Below are 23,394 nucleotides of genomic sequence, written 5' to 3'. Positions count from 1 at the left end.
AGTTAGGTTTTAAGAGACATTGTGACTCTGAAGCATCCCTATGGAGAGGCCCACATGGCTAGGAACTGAGCCCTCCTGCTAACACCCATGTGAGTAAGCCATTTTAAAAGCAGTTCACTAGTTACAGTCAAGCCTTGAAATGACTGCAGCCCCAAACAACACCTTGACGGCAACCTCATGAGAGACTCCAAGTTAGAACTACTATTAAACTGCTTCCAAATTCTTGACCCACAGAAACTAAGAGATAATGAATGTTCTCTATTTAAGTCACTAAGGTTAGAAGTAATGTATTACCCAACAAGAGAAAAACCAAACAGATGTCAGGAACAAAACCTGAAGACTGTCCATCTAATAAATGTTGTCAAGGGCAAAAACTGCTTCTATCTTCAAGTCTATCAAACATATGGTCATAATCCTGCATTTCTCCACATACTTACACAAAACTGGAATAAAAACAGAAATAAATGTGAATATGCTTTCTTAGAATTCATATAAAATTCAAACATGGAGCAGGATTAATATTTACATTCTTAGTTACTTAGCATTGACACAAAATAATCTTTTTTTTTTTTTTTAAAGATGATCGGTAAGGGGATCTTAACCCTTGCCTTGGTGTTGTCAGCACCACGCTCACCCAGTGAGCGAACCGGCCATCCCTATATGGGATCCAAACCCGGGGCCTTGGTGTTATCAGCACCGCACTCTCCCGAGTAAGCCACGGGCCGGCCCAGACACAAAATAATCTTTAAAAAGGTTTGAATCTGAGTCATGGCACCAAAATAATAACAACACTAGGCATCATCATCACCATCTTAAAAAGCTCTGTGACCTTATCTCTAAAAGGAGATTAGAAAACTTAACTATCTGCTCAAGAACAATTTGAAAACTCAGAACAGAAACAAAATTCAGAAAAAGGAAAGAACTATAAAATGAAGTCTCCCCCAAATAATGAGATCATTGCCTTCCATTTACCAATGCAAAGGTGTGAAGAAACTTGGACTGATGCAGTTCCTTAAAGATACTATGTAAAACCAGGTTTAAAATTCAGTGATATTGAACATGTATACATTCCAACACTAACTGCTCCTGTTACAAACCATCCCAATATAATCTATGCTCTCCATCCTACTGTAATAATTCTTTCTCCCTTAGTAAAACCCAAAGTCTATTCTCTAATTAATATCATCCCAGCTTTATTATCCTAATTTGTGGTATACTATCACAAGAGAGAAAAAAAAATCAATAAGGCTATAATAAGAGTAGAACAAACACTAAATAAATCAAGAAAATACAGCAAAAAAAGAGGCAAATTAAAATGTTATAACTAGAAGTATTTAACATCAAAAGAACGCCATAATAGAGAAAAAGAGGAACAAAAAGATATGAGACATAGAAAACAGCAAAATGGCAGATGTAAATCAACCACATCAATTACATTAAACGTAAATGGACTAAACACTCCAATCAAAAGGCAACTGTCAGACTAGATTTAAAAAAAAGCAAGATCCAATTATATGCTATCTACAAGAGACACACTTCAGACTCCAAGACACAAATAGCTTCAAAATAAAAGAACAGAGAAGGATATACCATGCAAATAGTAACCATAAGATGGCTGGAGTAGCTACACTTCTAAATGTATATCCTTGTGTACTACGGTAGCCTCCCCGCTATCCTGTTTTGCTTTCTGCAGCGTCAGTTACTTGCAGTCAACCTTAGTCCAAAAATATTAAACAGAAATTTCCGGAAATAAACAATTCATAAGGTTTTTTTTTTCCTTTTTTTTTGTCTTTTTTCGTGACCGGCAACGGATCGCAACCCTCAGTGTCGCACCCGTACCGGACCGGGACCGGCAACGGGATTGCAACCCTCGGTGTCACGCCCGCACCTCGCTCAGCCAGTGAGCGGCCAGTCTGTACGTGGGATCCAAACCCTCGGTGGGAGCACTGCCGCGCTCCCAAGCGGCACACTGTAGCAGTGCGCCACTGGGCCGGCCCAACAATTCATAAGTTTTAAACTGCATGCCATTATGTGTAGTATGATGAAATCTCACTCCATCCTCTCTACCCCTCCTAGGATGTGGATCATCCCTTTGTCCAGCATATCCACGCTATATACACTACCCACCCATTAGTCACTTAGTAGGCATCTTAGTTATCAGATCAAGAATCACAAGATGAAGGGTGAGTACAGTATGACAAGATATTCTGACAGAGAAACCATATTCACATAACTTGTACTACATTATATTGTTATAATTATTCTATTTAGTTATTATTGTTGTTAATCTCTTACTATCCCTAATTTATAAATTAAACTTTACCACAGGTATGTATGTACAGAAAAAATACAGTAAATACAGGGTTTGGTACAATCCACAGTTTCAGGCATCCACTTGGGGTCTTGAAACATATCTCACGAGGATAAGAGGGAGTACTGTAACTTTTTTTTTATTACCATGTGTAACTCTTTTAATAGGAGATAAAACTCTTTTTTTTTTGTCTTTTTTTTTTTTTTTTTTTTTTTTTTTTTTTTTTTTTTTTTTTTTTTTTTTTTTTAAAAGATCGCAACCCTCGGTGTCGCGCCCACACCGGGGACCGGCAACGGGATCGCAACCCTCAGTGTTGCACCCACGCCACGCTCAGCCAGTGAGTGGGAACCGGTCACCACATGGGATCTGAACCCTCGGCAGGAGCGCCACCGCGCTCCCAAGCGGCACACTCTCCAGTGCGCCACCGGGCCAGCCCAGGAGATAAAACTCTTAAATTTTTGTTAATTATACAGGGAAAGAAAAAGTGGCAAGGATCAAAGTGAAAAGAAAAGAAATGAACGATCATCTTTTCCACTTTACACATGGGGTCATATTCTATGGGACAGCACTTCATGTACATGTTAGTTTAAATGCATAATTGAAAACCTACCTGTCCGGGTGCTGAAGGAAAATTATTTCTGGACCTATCAACAAAATGTAATGTTTTAAAAAACTCCTAACACTTTCTAGATTTTAGAATAGGAAGAGTTAGGCAAATTTTTTACTGGAGTTAAAGTTTTAAACTAATTAGTTTTAAGATGCAGAGTTAAATAATTTTTAAAGATATTCTGAACTCATTGTTTTTAAAACTGAAGATTACATATACTGTCCAAATCCTACCTAATTATTATTTTAAGTTTACGTGGTCCCTTATAATTAAAGATAGTTTTCTATGCAAAGGCTAATCATCTTGGGCGTAAGCAGAAGTGTGGATAATACTATCTGCACCTCTTCTTCTGGCAACATCTTTCTCCGGCCATCCTTTACAGGAAATCCACTTCCAAAATCTTTTGAGGAGATATCAGCTCCATACTCTACAATAACATCTTCTTCAATGCTGCTCACCAGCCGCCAGAATTCCTTTTCTACTAGTTCTGTGGGAACCATCTACACAGGGAAAACAAAGATGATAGATTATTAATGCACTATGATACACAGATCATATGGGTTTGTGTTAACTGTAACACAAACCCATAATGAAATTTTAAAAACCCTGATTTCCCAGAGCAGAAATGACGGGTCCTAGCTTTTTCCACAGAGAATGGGGAAAAATTAAAGACACAAAGAATTTGAACTGCTGTTTTCCTGAAACATGTTGCTTTTCAACTAAGAAGGACAAGATGAATCAAGACATCAAGGAGTAACAAGTGTTGGAGTGAGCATGACTGAAGCCATGTTGGGACCTAAAACCACATAGGTTTTAGAAGAAAAAAAAAAAGACTTTTTTTTATTAGCATGCCTTTCTCTGAGTTCCCTCTTTTCCCATGGTTATTTGATATTCTGAACCTTGGTTATGGGACAAGATGACATTATTCACATGAATGTAAGTTGTTTTCCAGTCAGCCTGGAGTTGCAAACTTGCCACAAGATATGTACTATCCAGGCCCTGAGAAACCAAGGAAGACATCAATGAAGCTATGCTGATTCGTCCCCAAAGCAAATAAAAATCCTACACGACCCTAAGATAACATCAAGAACGAGAACAAAAGTGAGAAGGAGCCTTGGCAAGAATGTACACCTGGACCCTTATACATCCCCCCCTCCTGCTTTTCATTTCCCACATTCCATTCCCTCAACCCCCTCTTTAAAAACCCCTCAGCAGACGTAAGTCTTTGAGATTGCTTTAGTCTGGCCATTCTTCTTTAAGTTTACTGCACACTTGGGTTAGCCTAACATCTCTCCTCAGGTCACCAGTATTCCTGAATAAAAGCTGACTTCCTGTTCCACCAACATTTGACTTTTGGGTTGTTTGTTTTTTTGTTTGGGACAGGCAGGCAGACTTAGGTTTGGTAACAAGATTTTGGCAAGGCTCAGCCAAAAGCTGAATGCCCTGGGATAACAGATTTTGGTGAGCAAAACAGGGTTTTTGTACGGTCAGGCAGCTGGACTTGGTTTGGTAATATGGGAAATACAAATAGCAAGATTGAATTTTAATAGCTTTGGCCAATTTCCTTGATAGGGACTAAAAAAAACCCCAAGATATCCTAGGCAAAAAAACAAACCCCATATTACAAACAACTAAACAAAAGCAACAACTACTAAATACACCATGCTTTTCTGTAAAGGATTACCCACAAAAGGCTAATAAAACAACCCAAGCATCAAAATAGATTTCTTAACAGAATATAAACTGCCTCATTGGAGAGTGACAGAAATAGAAACAGATGCCATTTGCAGATTTACTGTTCTATCATTTCATGCTGCCCATATTTTCTACAAAATAAATAAAAGTAAAAAGCAAACCTAAAGCTATGAACTCAGATAAATCATTGTAGCACCCTAAACTGACCTAAAAGATAGCTACTTACGTGAACTGGCATATTGAAATAATCAGACTTAAAATTATCTGCCATCTCTCCAAAGCTCTGAAGTGTATACTCTCTTATAGCTTGTTCAAATCCAAAGGCTTCTCGAGGCTTGTTACATTCCTGGGAAGAAAAAATATCTAAGATTATCTCACTAAAACCGAACTGAAGAAACCATTAAAGCTCTTAGGCACTATCTTCTTTGATCATTTCCCTAGGTGAAGCAAATCCAATCAACCCTAGACAGCAAAACAGATAGTAGTTACTTGCAATATGGTATTAGGAAATAATGTTCTAGAACCTCAACTGCATTTTCACAGCCTTCTAGTAGAAAAGTGATAATGAGACAGCTTATACTCTGGAGTTGGCACTGAGCTCTGGCACCAAGACAAGCAACTAGAGGACCAATGACTTGGAATCAAGCTCAGGGATGCCCTTCATTGTCAGCATAGCAGTGGACTTGGCCATGGAGAAAATAAATGTTCATTGGGGAAGGAAAGGTAAATAGATAAAGGGATATCCACTGGATTGCTAGGATATCTGTCCAGGAGAATGGTTTGTTCACACCATCAATCATATGACCAATGTCTTAACAAAAACATTCATTTGGAATAGAACTACCTCTGAATCTTTTAACACTGAAAACAGCAAATAATAATTCAAAGACCATAAAAGACCTTTGAACACATCTAAATACACCCAGCTAACTCCTTCTCGCCAGTGGCCTATCATGACATTTTGTTAAAACAGGTAAACAGATTAGGCGTTTCATGACAATGACATCATTACAATTTTTCAATAAGAAAAATTTAGTACAATCAAGTCAAAATTTGAACAAGATAAAAGACACCATCAGTTAATTTAATAACATTAAAAATGGATAAATTACAAGTTTTAGAGCTTCACATCTGATTATATACTTTTTTAATTAAGAAAGAAAAAACAACCTATGGTTTTTCTTCATTTTTACTGTTATCCTGGAATATGAATATTCTGAGCAGAAGTCTCATCTGCAGCAATAAACAGAATTATATAATCAACTGCCAGAAAAAGAGCCTTTGAGGGGCTGGCCTGTGGCTCACTCGGGAGAGTGCGGTGCTCATAACATCAAGGCCACGGGTTCGGATCCCATATAGGGATGGCCGGTTTGCTTACTGGGTGAGCGTGGTGCTGACAACACCAAGTCAAGGGTTAAGATCCCCTTACCGGTCATCTTTAAAAAAAAAAAAAAAAAAAGAAAAGAAAAGAAAAAGAGCCTTTGAAGGGCAAACTGCCACAATACAATTGCTACATTTCCATTCAACATAGCTCTTTAAAAAATCTTGGAAATTTTAAACACTAAAGAACAAAAAGAAAGTGGGAAAAGCTTTTGAGAATGTGTTTACATGTATGTGTATATGTATGCATTATTGTTTTTAGTTAAAAAAGGATCCATAAAAGTTAGGTTTGTACCTCAGCGACACATTTAGGACACCTCCAGTCTCCTTTGGGCACATCAGGTAGTGGAGGAATTAGACAAAATGTGTGATAGCTGTCATCACATCCATCACACAAAAGCAATTTATCCTCATTGTTTCCCCGACCACAAAACATACAAACGTAGAGATCGACCTGTTAAAAAAAAAAAAGTCTATTTTCTATAATAAGTAATATTAAATTTTTACCAAGAACTCCTTAATTAAAACAAAATAATGTACACTAAAAAGTAAACACAACTTAAATCTTGAATATCTATTTCAAATAATGGTATTTTAATAGGTTTTCATAAAACACCCTAAATTTCCTTCCAGAGTTTCCACAGGCAAGTGAATAAAAGCATATCAACTAGTTAAAATAAAGAATACAAATCTAGGGTATTTGAAAATCAATTTATATTTTTTAAAAAATCTTCTTACATACTCCTCAGTAGAGAACAAATATAGAGCTCTGTCTGTAATACAACCTAACAATTTACACAGATTCATATTCATTCTCTAGTTTCCTGTAAGATGTGTATAACTTACAGGAAACAGTCTATTCATATGGGACAAAGCAAGGTGAACATTACATAAACCAAATCTGCAACTTTAGATATGCCATCAAATCTTCTCATCAAATGAGCTAACTGAACAGCATACCAAGACATACAAAGATAAAAAGTGCAAAACTAAAATAAAAATAAATCCCTTCCCTCCTAACACATCCCAAAACACTTACAAAGTTAACAGAGAGAGTTCCTTTCCGTTGTCTCATTTGCATGTTAAATGCATCTGACCTGTTGGTAACTTTTCGTCTTCGGGTAACCTCATCTTGAAATAAAAAGTTACATAATAACAGTAAAAAACTAATGTTGAGAGCTTACTACAGACCAGACACTATTTAAATTTATTTAAATCAGTTAAAATCTCACAACACTATGAAGTAGATATACTATTCTCTTCCACTGAAGATAAAGAATCTAAGGTATAGAGAAGTTAGGTAACTTGTTAAAAATCACACAGCCAGTCAGTGGAAGTTCTGAGATTCTAATCCAGTAAATCAAGCTCCAGAGAGCTTAACCACTAATGCTATACTGCCTGTATGTGGTATTTAACTATATACTGCCTATATATTTTACAAGAACTCTCAAATTAGTCAGTGACTAATTTTTAAAATCATTGACAGCATACAATAAGTATGAGAATAACCAAGACAAAGTATTAATTCTTAAAAGGGTAATAATGGGCTGGCCCGTGGCTCACCCGGAAGAGTGTGGTGCTGATAACACCAAGGCCATGGGTTCAGATCCCATACAGGGATGGCTGGCTAGCTCCCTGAATGAGCATGGTGATGACAACACCAAGTCAAGGGTTAAGATCCCCTTACAGGTCAATTTTTTTTTGTTTGTTTGTTTGTTTGGTTTTTTTGTGACCGGTAAGGGGATCGTAACGCTTGGCTTGGTATCACCCGCACCGCGCTCAGCCAGTGAGCGCACCAGCCATCCCTATATAGGATCCGAACCCATGGCCGTGGCGCTCCCAGCGCTGCACTCTCACGAGTGAGCCACGGGGTCGGCCCACAGGTCATCTTTAAAAAAAAGGGGGGGGGGGTAATAATAACTTATAATATATTTAGGTCCTATTATACTGAATGTTTTGACAGTGAAGGAACAATATTAACTGATCCTCTAGAATTCAGCCTACAATCTGAATTATATGACAACTATCCATATCATAAAATGCATAATATGATTTGTAACTGTAGCATTTCATTAAGTTCTTACAGAGTCAAAACATATCCAGCCTAATCTTCGTTAAACTGAGTTTTAAAATTGACATGTTATATAGGGAGAATAGTGAAACCTGATCTTTGCATTAGTAATTCTACCCACAAAAAAAGTTCCAAACATATGAAGCTGAGAGTACTAGGCTTTCTAAAGAAAATAGTTTGTTTAAATGAAGTGTCATAATACATCAAGGGCAATTAAAAAAAAAAAAATCAAAGTTATCGTTAGAATTTAAAAGTTCTAAGCTCTCCACAGTATATTGCAATACTAAAGGTCAGAGAATCTTCTATTTTCCTTGGAATTTAAATTATAAGCTTTAGGTTACTAGGTGAGAACCATTAGTTTCACAATTCCCTCATAAACTAGCCTTTAGAAACTGCAATAAATTTGTATCATATATTAGACATGGAGAAAGAAAATTCTCACTTCCAAAATCATAAAAATTCAGGGCCGGCCTGTGGCTCACTCGATAGAGTGCGGTGCTGATAACACCAAGGCCACGGGGGTTCGGATCCCATATGGGGATGGCCGGTTCACTCACTGGCTGAGCGTGGTGCTGACAACACCAAGTCGAGGGTTAAGATCCCCTTACCGGTCATCTTTTAAAAAAAAAAAAAGAAAGAAATTCTTCACACAGACCACAATTCAAATATCATTTGAATCTTTTTACAACCACATTGTTGCACCTTATTTCTTTTCATGACCAAATACCAGATTTTACCTTCTTTATCTTTTGTTCCCATTGCCAGGCCCACAACTTTGGGCCCAGCCCCAAAAATCTGAAGTTTCTTCAGTTCTGTGTTTCTATTCACTTCTCCAGATTCTGACTACAAAATAACAAACAAAATTCACATTAGCATAATTATTGTGACTCATGCATTTATCTTCTTAGCAAAAAAGGTTTCAAAATCCTCTTCAAAAAAATGAAGGAAAAAGTTGACTTTTTCTCTCTAAACCCACTTACTGCCTCATTCAAAAGTTGAAAACAGTCACCAAATTACCAGATTACTTTACGTCTCATAAAAGCATAGTTGTCAATTTGTTTCTGTCTAGAGATGAACACTACTTGTGATTATGCAACAAAAATACCTACTTCTAACTTGGTAATGGACTCCTGTCTTTGATTAGAGTCCAGTATGCCCATCTTAGGCGATGAATCACGACTGTCTTAAGCCAATCATGCTAATCCCATTTATTTTTGTTGGTGATGACCTATCTAGGGGTACGAATGTAATACAGTTCTAGCCAATCAGACATAAAGAAAGTTTACTAAAAGCCTCTGGGAAATATTTCTATCTCCTAATAAAAGGGAAAGTTTTTCAAAGATTAAGTCCTTTTGCCCCAACTCCCTTCCTGCTAGGGGACTCAGTCTGGTGAAAATATGGTACTGGACTCTGCAGCAACCACACTACAATTAAGATGGGATTTATCACCCACACACTAAAGAAAGCAAAGCAGAAAGATGGAAAGAGCCTGGGATGTAAGAGATGGAAAGAGATGTAAAGATGCTATGTCAATCTTAGAACTACCTACTTCTGACAACCATATGTGAAAAACATGCCCTTATGTGAGAATTTTGTCATTAATGTTTAAGCTACTGTCATCTGGCATTCTATTACTTGAAGGTGAGAGCATTTTGACAGATACTGGTGTTAAATTTTGAATTTAGATGACCCATATTCCCTGAATGTAGACTAAGCAAATAACCAAACTGTATTTTAAATGTATAAATGATAAACAATAAGAATAAAAATAAACCAGGATAAAATACATACTATTTTATAAGTATGTGACTACAAAATAAATAACATATGAAATACAAATGAAAGATCATATAAGAACAAAACCAACCATATGGCATTTCAAAATTTATCTTTAAACTTCAATAGACTGACTTGGTTATATTAATCAACCTCTACAATTAGTACAATGATAAACATAACACTACACATTCTTTACCACTATTAAAGCAAAGTACATAATATAAAAGCTAAAATACGTTGAGTATACAGTATGTGCCATATCTAAGTATTTTAACCAATTAATCCTTACAACAACCTTTTCAGACAGACAATAAAGTTCCAAAAAGTAGAAACAATAAAACAACATTTTCTGATCTTAATGAAATAACACAAAAAGTAACAAACTCCAAAGTCAAAAAGGCCCTTCCATCTGGAAATTTTTAATTCTCTGTTAAAAAATAACAACAGTGGCTGGCTGGTTAGCTCAGCTGGTCAGAGCACAGTCTCATAACACCAAGGTCAAAGGTTAGGTCCCCCCATCGGCCATCTGCCCCCAAAAGAACAACAACAACAACAGTAAAAAGACTACATATCAGATCTCTGGAACAAATTAAAGCTATGATCACGGGAAATTTTATAGTCTTAAACATATCAATAAAAACAAAAGAATAAAAATAAATGAATTAAACTCCCAACTCAAAAATGCTAGGAAAAGAACAACATAAAACAAAAGAACTTTGTGGTGTTGGATTAGAATTGGAATTATCAGTATGAACTCAAAATATGAAGTCACGACTTTCAAAAAATTTATTTCCTAACCCTGACCATTAAAAGGGCCTAGAAGCAATGATATCCCAAGCACAAGGAAAAAGCACACCTTGTGCTCAGATCAGTGTTTCTAAATACCATTTTCCACTAACATGAATCAGGATTCCTTGGAGAAAGATTGATTCCAGGTCTAAGGCAGGGTAAGAAGGAGATGAGACTTTTTGTGCCAGAAAGTAAATGCTCAAAGAAGGATGAAGACATGTTAACAGGACACATGAACCAACCTGAAGGTGCTCTCATTAGTCAAATTCGGGACAATTAGATTATCAAAAAAGAACAAAAGGTGGTAATAAATTATAAGACACTGCATTAAAAACAACTCATGATCTATAGTTATACTAAAAAAAGGAGGGAGGAGGATGTTAGTCATGGTTCCACAGGTATATACATTCATCAAATTCATTAAACCACACTTAATATATATGCATTCTACTATATGAAAAGTATATCTAAATAAAAAGGGTGGGAAGAGAAAAGTTCTTCTTTAGAGAAAAATACCAACTGATAAATGTAGAAGGAATGACAGAACTAGAAAATTACCCAGTTTGCATCCACCAATGTAATACCTAATTTAGGAAAGGATTATCAATGAATGTTAAAACCGGTGGGTAAAACATAACTGGAAAACAAGTTATTCACACTGTCTCAGGGTGTACTCTGATTACTTTTATCACAAAGAGAATAAGTACTTTATAATGGAAAAAGTTGGCTCAAACTTAGTGTCACCAGTAATGAGATATATTGGCATGATGGGCTTCATTCTAATGTACAAATGTATTACTTGGCATTTCTTGATATAGACAAAATGCAATCCCAGGTCTCAATGAACTCACTCTCTAGTGAGGTCACAGATGAAAAAACTATTTCAGCAGAGTACACCAAGTGATATGATAGAGATAAGAAAAGGGAGAAGGATAACTTCTATAACATCTGTTTCTTGTTTGAGAGAAAAGAATTTCATCATTGGCTATTGGATGGCTGTGCTTGTCATTGTCACCAAGCTAGAAAATATTAAAGGAAAAAGAGATTTAGAAAAGGTGATGATTTCAGGCCTCAGCCATACCCCGCAACACACACAGCCAGCCCAGCGGCAACCACCAAGCCACCGCAGGAAGCACCACGGACTCTCCGGAGCCAGGGCAGTGGGGGGCTAAGGGCCTCGGCCACACACCCCCACATCCGCAGCCAGCCCAACCACCACCACCAAACCACAGCAAGAAGAGCTCCAGGTTCCTGAGCTGGGATGGTGGCGGACGAGGGCTTTTGCCACACACCCCTGACATCTACACCCAGCCAGGCAATGACCAAGCCACTGCTGGAAATCCCCTAGTCTCCCCTGTGGGAATGAGGGGGGTGCCACAGGCCTCAATCCTGCCCCTACTCCCTCCTCCTTCTTCCATCATATTTCCTTCCCCTTTCCCCTCTCCCCCTCCCTCCCAACTGCTCCACAACATCCTAGAATGTAAAAAAAATAATATTAATAAAATAAAGCAGTTGAAAAAAAAAGGTGATGATGAATTATGTTTGAGACATATTAAATTTGGCATACCTATGCTGTGGCAAATAAGGAATACACGCACACATGCGCATGAACACCTCCCACCCCTGGGTGAACAAAAAACCATGCATGTCAATACAGATTTGGGAGTCCTGAGTGTACAGGTGTCAGCTGAAATCACAGGATAGATGAGACAGCTAAGGAGAGTGCAGATAGAAAAGGACTGAAGATATAAAAGGAATAATATTAATAAAATAAAGCAGTTGAAAAAAAAAGGTGATGATGAATTATGTTTGAGACATATTAAATTTGGCATACCTATGCTGTGGCAAATAAGGAATACACGCACACATGCGCATGAACACCTCCCACCCCTGGGTGAACAAAAAACCATGCATGTCAATACAGATTTGGGAGTCCTGAGTGTACAGGTGTCAGCTGAAATCACAGGATAGATGAGACAGCTAAGGAGAGTGCAGATAGAAAAGGACTGAAGATATAAAAGGGCAGAGGGAAGAGATAAAGATGATTAGAGAGTGGTGACAGCATTAAGAGGAAAACCAGAAAAGAAGCATTACGGAAGCCAAAGAAAAATCAAGTTAATCAAATTTCAAGGAAAGAAGTCAACAACCATATTAAATGTATAACATAACCAGAGATCAAGTAAGATACAAAATGAAAAGGACACCTCAGAATTTGACAATTAAAAGCTCAGTGACAACTTGGACAGTGCAGTTTCAATGAAATTATTTAGCTCAAAGTCTGTAAATACACATTGAGGAAACTGAGTCAATATAGACTATTTTTCAAGAAACATTTTGCAAAACGAGGCAAGGAGTAAGGCATTGTACAAGAAGAGGGCTTTTATTTTTAAGATGATAGAGACTTGAACATGTGTATTTGGAGTGGGAGGGGGGTATTCAGCAGACAGAGGAGGTGGAAGAGAAATATTTTCCAATTGGTACATTGAAAGTACTAAAGAAGCCAGAAGGGATGGAAGTGGAGGGGTTTTCCTTGGACAGAAAGGTACACTTTGTCTGCAGAGATAGGCAGAGACTAAGGATGAATACCAGCAGTTTTGTTTATGGCGCAAGAATTTGAAGAAGTTCTAACAGAAAGCCTTTACTTTCTTTCTGAAATAGAAGACTAGGAATGAAAGGCAGGGTGGCAATACGTTGATTAAGAATGAACTGGGAGTTGAAAAAATTAACTTCAAATCCTGAAAAAGCTCTTGTTTCTACCTGATACCAACCAGTCTGACTACAATGACAATTACTACAACTGGCAAAAACATTCTATGTGACACCTATTTTTATAATATAAAGAAAATCTATTAGAAATAGGCAAGAGTTTTTCACGGTTTCAGGCGGAATATTAAAAGAAATTTCATCACAAGCTGACAACTGGTTAGATGAGCAAAGACAACTGGAACAACTCTTCAGAGTTGAGTCACCACATCAGAGGCTAGATCTGTGTTTCTGGTCCTGAAACAGAATCATCACTGTATACCCAAAAATGATAAGAACTTCTGAGATCAATCACATGATAAAAATCATTTAATGACTAAACTACTTTCCAATGAATTTCCATTAAATTCATCTTCCTATTCAGGATACCTACCTTTCTGCTATCAAAGTACCTAAGAAGCTGAGTCATTATTCAGTCAGCACAAACACAGAACAAGAAAAACAGAAACATCATGACAGGTATCCCCTAAGTGTGAGAAAAACAAGATGAAGTATCATTAGCCTGTCTCTCCAGTGACAGGATTCCACTCAACTCCAGATCCACTGTCCCTTATTAACAGCAGACTTTTATTGCTTCTGATTCCCATTTTCAATGCAAACCATTCCCATTTTTACAACACAGTTTCTTTAAATGTTAAAAATCAATGATTAGGATCAAGCTAAGCAGCTATTCCTGTCTGTCTATATGTTAATTAAACGGACCACATCTCGGAGTTCTAATGGCACTTCACTGTCTCAACCTAGACTTGTCTTTGCTAAAAACCTTCAACAACACAACTCTTAAGACCACGAAGAAACGGAAATAGGAAGAAGTGGGGAGGAGGAAGAGGGCAAACAAAAAAGAAGTGAGGGCATTTTTCTTCTGATGCATTAGGCTCTGAAATTATTTTAAGCTACACAAATATAAAAGTTACAATGGAATGGCTCAGACAATAAGAAACTTATAATCTGCTTTTTAAAGGAATGGTGGGTGAAAAATTAAACCACTCTTTCCTATTTCTCTCACTTCTGTGAAAATAAAATAAAACCAGAATTCATCATCATGTCTATGAAACTGGCACTATAATATCCAGAGTCACCCTCTGATTTGTCATCCCTGACAAAAACCGCCCAAAATAAATAGCTTTTTAACTCAAATTAGACTGAATTTCCCATTTTTTTCTCTATTTACCTCAAATGTGAATGAAAAATATGTCTCTTCAAATTTTAAAGAACAACAGTATATGAATGGCCTCTCATGATCAGACAACTGTTTTGCTCAGTCAATGCACTTAACACTTCTACTAAAAATGGCCCATCGACATTGATACCTGAGATTTGACACGTCTCGTTCTCTTTGGCAGAATGTTCATTCTCGTGCCCAGCTCTGGGGAAGTTTGGATATCAGTACCAAGAACTTCAGGTTCCACTTTTTCCTTAAGATCTAAATTAGGCATTTGTACACCCTAAAACATCAGAGCACAGAGAGAGAGGAGATTCACTGACAAGAAATCTGGTTTGTAAATCAATGGAGAAAAAATAAATTTCCAATAAATCCCTAAAACTACATGAAACCAGATGGCAATTCTCCCTCACATTGATCTACAGATCTACTGATGTCTAGGTGATTCCTATCAAAATCCTGGCTTTTTTTTTTTTTTCTGTAGAAATTGAAAGTTGATCCTAAAATGTAGGTGGAAAGGTAAATTGTTTGAAAATTTTGAAAAAGAACAAACTTAGAGGACTTATACTACTACATATCAAAATTAACTGTAAAACTACAGTACCCAACAAAAAATAAATAGATTTTTAAAATTTAAAAGAAAAACATAACTTGTACTCAAGACAGTAGTACTGGTGTTAGAACAGACATATAGACCAATAGAACAAATGAGAATCTAGAAATAAACCCACACATTTATGGCTAACTAATTTTCAACAAAGGAACCAAATTAAATCAATGGGAAAAGGAGTCCTTTCAACAAATGGTGCTGGTACAAGTGAACAGTCATGTGCCATAGAGAGACGTTTTTGTCAACAACAAACTTCATATACAACAGTAGTCCCATAAGATTATAATACCATATTTTTACTGTATCTATGTTTACATATATTTAGATACACAAATACCACTGTGCTATAATTGCCTACAGTATTCAATACAGTAACATGCTGTACAGGTTTGTACCCTAGAAGCAACAGACTACACCATATAGCCTAGATGTGTGGTAGGTGATAGCATCTAGGTTTGTGTAAGTACACTCTATATGATGTTCCCACAACAATGAAATCACCTAACAATGCATTTCTCAGAACATACCCCATTGTTAAGCGACATGAGTATACTCATTAACACCCCCCCAAAATGAATTTAGACCTCTACCTCACACTATACGCACACAAAAAAGATTCAAAATGCATCACCTAAAATGGACCTAATAAAAAAGCTAAAATTCTAGATAAAATCACAGAAGAAAATCTTTGTGACGATGGGTTAAGATTTCTTAAATATGACACTAATAGCACAACCCATAAAAACAAATGAAGAATTTGATAAATTATTCTTCAAACAGACACCATAGGGCTGGCCAGTTAGCTTAGTTGGTTAGAGAGTCGTGCTGATAACACCAAGGTCCAGGGTTCAATCCCTGCACTGGCCAGCTGCCCCCTCCCAAAAAGAAGTAAAAAGAAAAAACAGACACCGTTATGAAAATGAAAACATAAACCATGGACTAGAAGAAAATATTTGCATATCATATATCTGATAAAGGACTTATATCCAGACACTTCACCAAGGAAGATGTAAGAATGGCTAATGAACGTGAAAAGATGCAAATCATTAGTGATTAGGGAAATACAAATTAAAAGCACAATGAGATACCACTACACACCTACTAGAATGGCTATAATCAAAAAAACTGACAATACAAAGTTTCAGTGAGGATGTGGAGAAACTGGAAGCCTCTCCTTTACTTGTGGGAATGTGAAATGGTTCAGCCACTTTGAAAAATAATTTGGCATTTTCTTAAAAAGTTAAACATAAACTTACCATGTAACCCAGAAATTCCACTCCTAGGTATCTACCCAAAAGAAATGAAAACATATCCGCACAAAGACATGAATATTCATAGCATTAGTCATAATAGCCATATACTGGAAACAATCCAACTGTCCTCCAACTGTCCACCAACTGGTACATGGATAAACAAAATGTGGTATAACCATACAATGGAATATTCAGCCACAAAAAGGAATGAAGTACTGATACATGCTATAACATGGATGAATCTTGAAAACTTTAGGCTAAGTAAAAGAAGCCAGACACAAAATCATATTGTACAATTCCAACTATGTAGAAAAGGCAGAACTATACAGCCAGAAAGTAGATCAGGAATTGTCCGGGTTTTGATGTAGGAACAGGAACCATCTACAAACACAAGAGAATTTTTTGGGCTTTCAGAAGTGATCTAAAATTGGATTGTGGAGATTGCTATGAAAATGTATAAGTTTATTGACTGAGCACCTAAAATGGGTGAATTCTATGTTACTTCAATAAAGCTGTTAAAAATACATAAAACAGGAAGAATTTTTCAAAAAGCTTAAGTCATGAAGATTTATTGTAAATAAGTAAGGAAACACCTTTCATTCCCATTATCCTCTATCTTGTAAACCACAAAAAATAACTATGATTTTTAAACTATGATATACACCTTGCTCTGCCAAATTTTGGTGCCTGGAGAAATCTATTCCACCTTGCTATGCATTGACAACTGCTATTTACGGTGATCACGGTCTACAATTTATACTTGGCAAACTGGATTTATCCACTCCTAAGAAAAATGATGCATCTCACCATAAGGCTGACACCAGATTGGAAAAGCTCATAAGGGTAGAGAATTCTTTCGTAGTGTGACTTCAGAAGAGACCCGGTTCCTTTTCCTGGCAGATATCCCAAGCGGCTACCCACTTTAGACCATTTCTTCTCTTTGGTGACCATTTCAAAACCTCCTTTGCTGGCAACAATCTGAAAAGAGTGTAAAAGTTATTTAGGGAAAGAAGGTAGATTTAAGTATCCTGACTCTACATCTTATCTGCTAAACATAAACATCATTCTGGGTTTAGATTTCAAATTGCCTTTCAACAAATATCTGACCAAACTGACACTTGTCAACATTTAAAGAAAGGGCCAGCCTGTGGCTCACTCGGGAGAGTGTGGTGCTGATAACACCAAGGTCACAGGTTCGGATCCTATATAGGGATGGCTGGTTAGCTCAATGGCTGAGTGTGGTGCTGACAACACCAAGCCAAGGGTTAAGATCCTCTTACCGGTCATCTTTAAAAAAAATAAAAATTAAAAAATTAAAATTAAAAAAACATTTAAAGTAATAGAGATAATGATTTCTGTAGGTTTTAAACTCTAACGTTTAATTAATGTTATTGTTCCTACCTTCAAACGAGGCATCCAAAAACATTTAATGAATTTATACTTTGTACATTATACACTGTGAGAAAACTAAACACGCACATATACTCTATATCTTCAAGGAACTCATAATACAAAAAAAAAATGAAATATAGACATGAGAATAAATAGAAGTTATATGAACAAAATGAATATAAATCTTGAAATCAGAAAATATAGTAAGTAACTTATACTAAGTAACTTATTGAACTTAACAAAAATGTCAAGCAAACCATGAATTCAGTGGGCAGTTTTGAGAAAGGGGCTATAATTTTTCAAAAGGAAAAAAGTTCCACATGGGAGATTATGAAAAAATAATAGGGAAAGATCAGATTACAGTAGATTTACTGGAACACAGCACAGAATATATTAAGATAAATTTGCTTCACTGGATGCTCACGTCAAGCCAGGAACTATACAGAATACGCATGTATCAAGACCCCCTATCTACCAGAAGCTATTGTACACCTCTCACACTCCAAAATACATGAAGTTTTCAGTTTCACAGAGAACAGAATAAAATCGTTTCCAACTATGGAAACAATTTCTCCTCTTTGAGTATATACTTCTGTATTTTATCAAAAAAGTTAGGAGAAGGGCCGGCCCGGTGGTGCACTGCTACAGTGCGCCGCTTGGGAGCGTGGCGGCGCTCCCACCGAGGGTTCGGATCCCACATACAGACCGGTTCCCGCTCACTGGCTGAGCGAGGTGCGGGCGCAACACCGAGGGTTGCGATCCCGTTGCTGGTCCCGGTCCGGTACGGGCGCGACACTGAGGGTTGCAATCCGTTGCCGGTCACGAAAAAAGACAAAAAGGAAAAAAAAAAAAAGTTAGGAGAAAAATTAAACAGTAAATTACATCACTCTACAGTCTCACGTCTAGATACATACCACAAAGAAATGAAGGCAGGAACACAGATACTTGCACACCAATGTTCATAGCAGCATTACTCATAAGAGTCAAAAGGCAGAAACCACCCAAACATTCAACAGCAGATAAAGAAACAAAATGTGGTATATACATACAAGTGTACTTCAAAAAGTTCATGGAAAGATCTGTATTATCTTTTAATTCCATTTTTCCATGAACCTTTTGAAGTACCCTTATATAACAGATGTTACCAGGGGTTGAGGGGAGGGGAGAAGTTCTGGAAATGAACAGTGATGATAGTTGTACAACTTTGTAAATATACTTAATGCCACTGAATTGTACATTTAGAAATGGTTAAGGGGCTGGATGGTTAGCTCAGTTTGTTAGACTGTGGTGCTGTTAATACCAAGGTCCAGGGTTTGATCCCTGTACCAGCCAGCAACCAAAAAAAAGGAGGAAACAATTAAAATGGTAAATTTTATGTTCTGTATATCTTACCACAATTAAAAAAGAAAAGACTGGGCCAGCCCATGGCTCACTCGGGAGAATGTGGTGCTGATAACACCAAGGCCGCGGGTTCGGATCCTATATAGGGATGGCCGGTTTGCTCACTGGCTGAGCGTGGTGCTGACAACACCAAGTCAAGGGTTAAGATCCCCTTACTGGTCATCTTTAAAAAAAAAAAAGGGGGCCGGCCCAGTGGCGCACTGGATAGTGCGCCGCTTGGGAAGCGCGGCGGCGCTCCCGCCCGAGGGTTCGGATCCCACATACGGACCGGTTCCTGCTCACTGGCTGAGCGAGGCGCGGGAGCAACACCAAGGGTTGCAATCCCGTTGCCGGTCCCTGGTCCGGTATGGGGGCAACACTGAGGGTTGCGATCCGTTGCCGGACACGGAAAAAGACAAAAAGACAAAAAAAAAAAAAAAAAAGACCAGTAAGGGGATCTTAACCCTTGACTTGGTGTTGTCAGCACCACACTCTCCCAAGTGAGCGAACCGGCCAGCCCCATCTTTTATTTAAAAAAAAAAAAAAGAAAAGGCTAAGAGAATGGACTATCAAGCCAGATTATCAGGTTCAAATTCCAGCTTCATCACTTAATAGCTGTATAACTCTGGGTAAATTACATAATTTGCAATTCAATTTCCTCACAATTATTAAAATAGCAACAATAACAGTAGCTTCCTCATTATGAGATTGTCATGAGGACAAATGAAAACATGAAAGGCAACAGGACAAAGTAAACACTATATCATTGTTCACTATGAATGTCTATATGTGTGTGGGCAGGTGGGGGGACAGAGGGTATACAGACTAAAAATTTTAAAGTGAAGGACATATTTTCAGCTCTTGTGCTTTGAGATGCTATTATAGACAGAGATAAACCTACGGCCAAAGCACAATTTTCCTCTAAAGGAAAATCTGAAAGCTTGGTAGAAACACATAAATTCATTTGCACAAGACTTAAACATATTTCTTGAATTCTTCAGCTCCTCTTATTATTTATCTCCCTCAGAGAAGCCCTCTCTGCTGATAAGAGCTAACCAGGGGGAAATTATGAAGAGAAAAAATTTATTTTTCAAATTTTGTAGTGTAGAGAAAGACACAACGAAGGTGGTTTAGGTAGAAGACTGTCTGGAAGCAACTGGATGGATTACAGCCTTTCATTTAACATGTATCTTTCCAGTGCTTCTACACTGCCAGCTAATACTCTAGGTGCTCGGGATATATCTGTGAATAAAACAAAGACCTTTACCCTCATGGAGTTTAACATTCTAGTGGAGGGACAGAGACAATAAACAATGAACATTATATGTTAAAAAAAAAAAAAAAAGTTTTTTTTTTTTTTTTTTTTTTTTTTTTGAGAACTACAAACCACTCCTGAGAGAAATTAGAGAGGATACAAGAAGATGGAAAGATATCCCATGCTTCTGGATTGGAAGAATCAACATAGTGAAAATGTCCATACTACCGCCGGTGATGGGATCTGAACCCTTGACCTTGGTGTTACAACACCATACTCTAACTAACTGACCTAACAGGTCAGTCCATGATACGTAAATATTGAAGTGATATACTGTGGAAGAAATTAAAAAGGGCTCAAGGGGCCTCACAAGTAGCAAAGTGAGGGTAAACTGAAGTATTAAACAGTCATGAAAAGCCTCATTATAGAGGTGAAATTTGAGCAAAGACTTGAAAGAGATAAAGCAATTAATTAACCAAGGAGATATACAGGGAACAGCTAGAGAAAAGGCCCCAAATTAGAAGCACATCTAGAATGTATAAAGAATAATAAAGAAGCCAATATGGCTGAAGCAAAGTGAACAAGCAGGTGAGAGTAGTAAAGGAAGTCAGGGAGGCAACAGAAGCCCTCTCAACAATCTTTACTATTCCATACAATTATCACTACTGCATCACAATCTGCTTTGTATTCAAAGCACTTCAAGCTAAATTTCCATTCGTTATGACATATTTGCAAGGATCCCATCATGAATTTCCACCCAGTTCTCCTGGTGATTAGTGGCAGCCAGAGTATGGCCATAATATAGTAAAAAACTATCTCACAAATACCAAAACTATAACTCTGGCTTCATGCATACAATACTCTAACAAACTAATAAGGCCATATGTACATGTATACGTATACATATATGTATAAAATACACAAAACTGTACACTTTTCTTCGGCTAACAGACTCAGGGATTATCATGTGTAATTTCAAAATATAAGCTATTTATTCCAAACATTTGCATGTAATATTTCATACCACTGTCAATAGAAATATCATTGTGAACCATGCCCTATAAATGACACGGGGCATGCACTTGAATTGAACACAATAAAGACAAGCTCTTTATCAAAACTTGACCAAAAAGTAGTATCAATCAAGGCCAAAATTTCAGTCCAATAAAAAACTAAGTATGACGAGGAACAGAAACAATTTGAACAGACATAAAGAACAGTATCCTACTTAAAAGCTCCCTCTCAATATTCCATTAAAAAGACAGTAAAGAAAATGAAAAGGCATACTCCCAAGAGGACAAACAGGCCAAGAAAGAACCAAATACAAACAAATGTTAACAATATTTTGAAGCTATAAAGTTGATGTACAAGTGACAACTAACCTTGTAAGCCAAAAAAACAAAAACTTAAAAACTAAGTACCTGCAATACAGGATAGCCAAAGAGAAGCTTTTGCAACATAGAACCTGAGAAGGCTTAATGATTAGAAGTAGCAGTAAATCTACAATTAGGGATGGCAATGCAGGACAGAACAGGATTGCTGAAAACCTTGTGTAAAAGCAGTTAGATCTCCTCCAGTCAGCACGTTCAAGCAACTATCATCCCCAACCCCAGCAGAAGACTGGAGATTTACTCTCAGGAGACTATGAACAGAAGGGACTCTGAGCCAAAAAAGAAATAGGTAAATAAATTAGAGGATCAGCCTAAGATGTTTAATATCCAACTGAGTCCAAAAAAAGAGAAAAAATAAGTAGACAAAATTATTGAAGAATTAATACAGGAAAAGTTACAAGAACTGAAAGACATGAGTTATCAGATTAGAAAGGTTATTGAGGGCCATAAAAATAGTGAATGAAAATAAACACATACCAATACACATACCGTGAAATTTCAAAACACTGGGAATAAAGATTAGATCCTAAGTCTTCAAGAAAAAAAAAAAAAGTCACAAAGGAAGAAAATTAACATAGCATCATTCTTCCATTGGCAACTCTGGAAGCTAGAAGACAGCTGAGTAAAGCTTTCAAATACTGAAGTAAAATGATTTACAATGTAGAGTTCTACAGCCCACCAAACAACCAATAAAGTATAAGTGTAGAACATTTTTAGACAAGCAAGATCCTAAAGAATATACTTCCCATTCTCTCTCATGAAACTAGTGGAAGAAATGTTTCAACAAAATAAGACAGTAAACCAAGTAAAAGGAAGACTTGCAACAAGGAGAGTGTCAAAGGGAATTCCTACAATGACAACGGTAAAAGGAAGTTTCAGACTGACGGTTGACCTTAAAAAACAACTAGTCTGGGGCTGGCCCGTGGCTCACTTAGGAGAGTGTGGTGCTGATAACACCAAGGCCACTGATTCGGATGCCTATATAGGGATGGCCAGTTAGCTCACTTAGGAGAGCATGGTGCTGACACCACCAAGTCAAGGGTTAAGATCCCCTTACTGGTCATGTTTTTTAAAAAATAAAACAGCCTGGAGTGGAGCAGGAGAAAAGACTCTAGGAGGAATGGCTCCAAGAAAAAAATAAAACCAATGGATTATCTAATAGGTAGAAACATACTGAGAGAGTTATACTTTTGCTGGAAAGTTTGAAATAAATTTTTGATGGTTACAAAGAAAACTTACATTTGGAAGAATCAACATAGTGAAAATGTCCATACTACCCAAAGTGATGTACAAATTCAATGCAATCCCCATCAAAATTCCAATGACATTTCTCTCAGAAATGGAAAGAACTATCCAGACATTTATATGGAATAATAAAAGACCACACATAGCCAAAGCGATGCTGAGCAAAAAAATAAAGCTGGAGGCATAACACTTCCTGACTTTAAGCTATACTACAAAGCTATAATAATCCAAACAATATGGTATTGGCATAAAAACAGACACACTGATCAATGGAATAGAATAGACAATCCAGAAATCAACCCACACACTTA

General features: G+C 37.1%; 1 protein-coding gene across 1 annotated transcript in view; it reads right to left on the bottom strand.

Moving 5' to 3' along the window:
- Positions 1 to 23,394, bottom strand: part of KDM5A (lysine (K)-specific demethylase 5A) — a 101,129-nt gene that overhangs the window by 63,940 nt on the left and 13,795 nt on the right. Inside the window, exons 4-10 of the mRNA XM_008577757.1 lie at positions 17,228 to 17,398; positions 14,706 to 14,840; positions 8,802 to 8,907; positions 7,033 to 7,124; positions 6,289 to 6,447; positions 4,840 to 4,959; positions 3,260 to 3,418 (exon numbers count right to left, since the gene is read on the bottom strand). Coding sequence (XP_008575979.1) covers positions 3,260 to 3,418; positions 4,840 to 4,959; positions 6,289 to 6,447; positions 7,033 to 7,124; positions 8,802 to 8,907; positions 14,706 to 14,840; positions 17,228 to 17,398 — 942 coding nt within the window. The remainder of the gene's footprint in view (positions 1 to 3,259; positions 3,419 to 4,839; positions 4,960 to 6,288; positions 6,448 to 7,032; positions 7,125 to 8,801; positions 8,908 to 14,705; positions 14,841 to 17,227; positions 17,399 to 23,394) is intronic.

This window comes from Galeopterus variegatus, unplaced genomic scaffold (assembly GCF_000696425.1).
Source record: "Galeopterus variegatus unplaced genomic scaffold, G_variegatus-3.0.2 Scaffold70, whole genome shotgun sequence".
In the NCBI taxonomy this organism is placed as follows: Eukaryota; Metazoa; Chordata; class Mammalia; order Dermoptera; family Cynocephalidae; genus Galeopterus; species Galeopterus variegatus.
The sequence above is the reverse complement of the archived record's forward strand: the minus strand, read 5'-3'. Positions and strand labels throughout refer to the sequence as shown.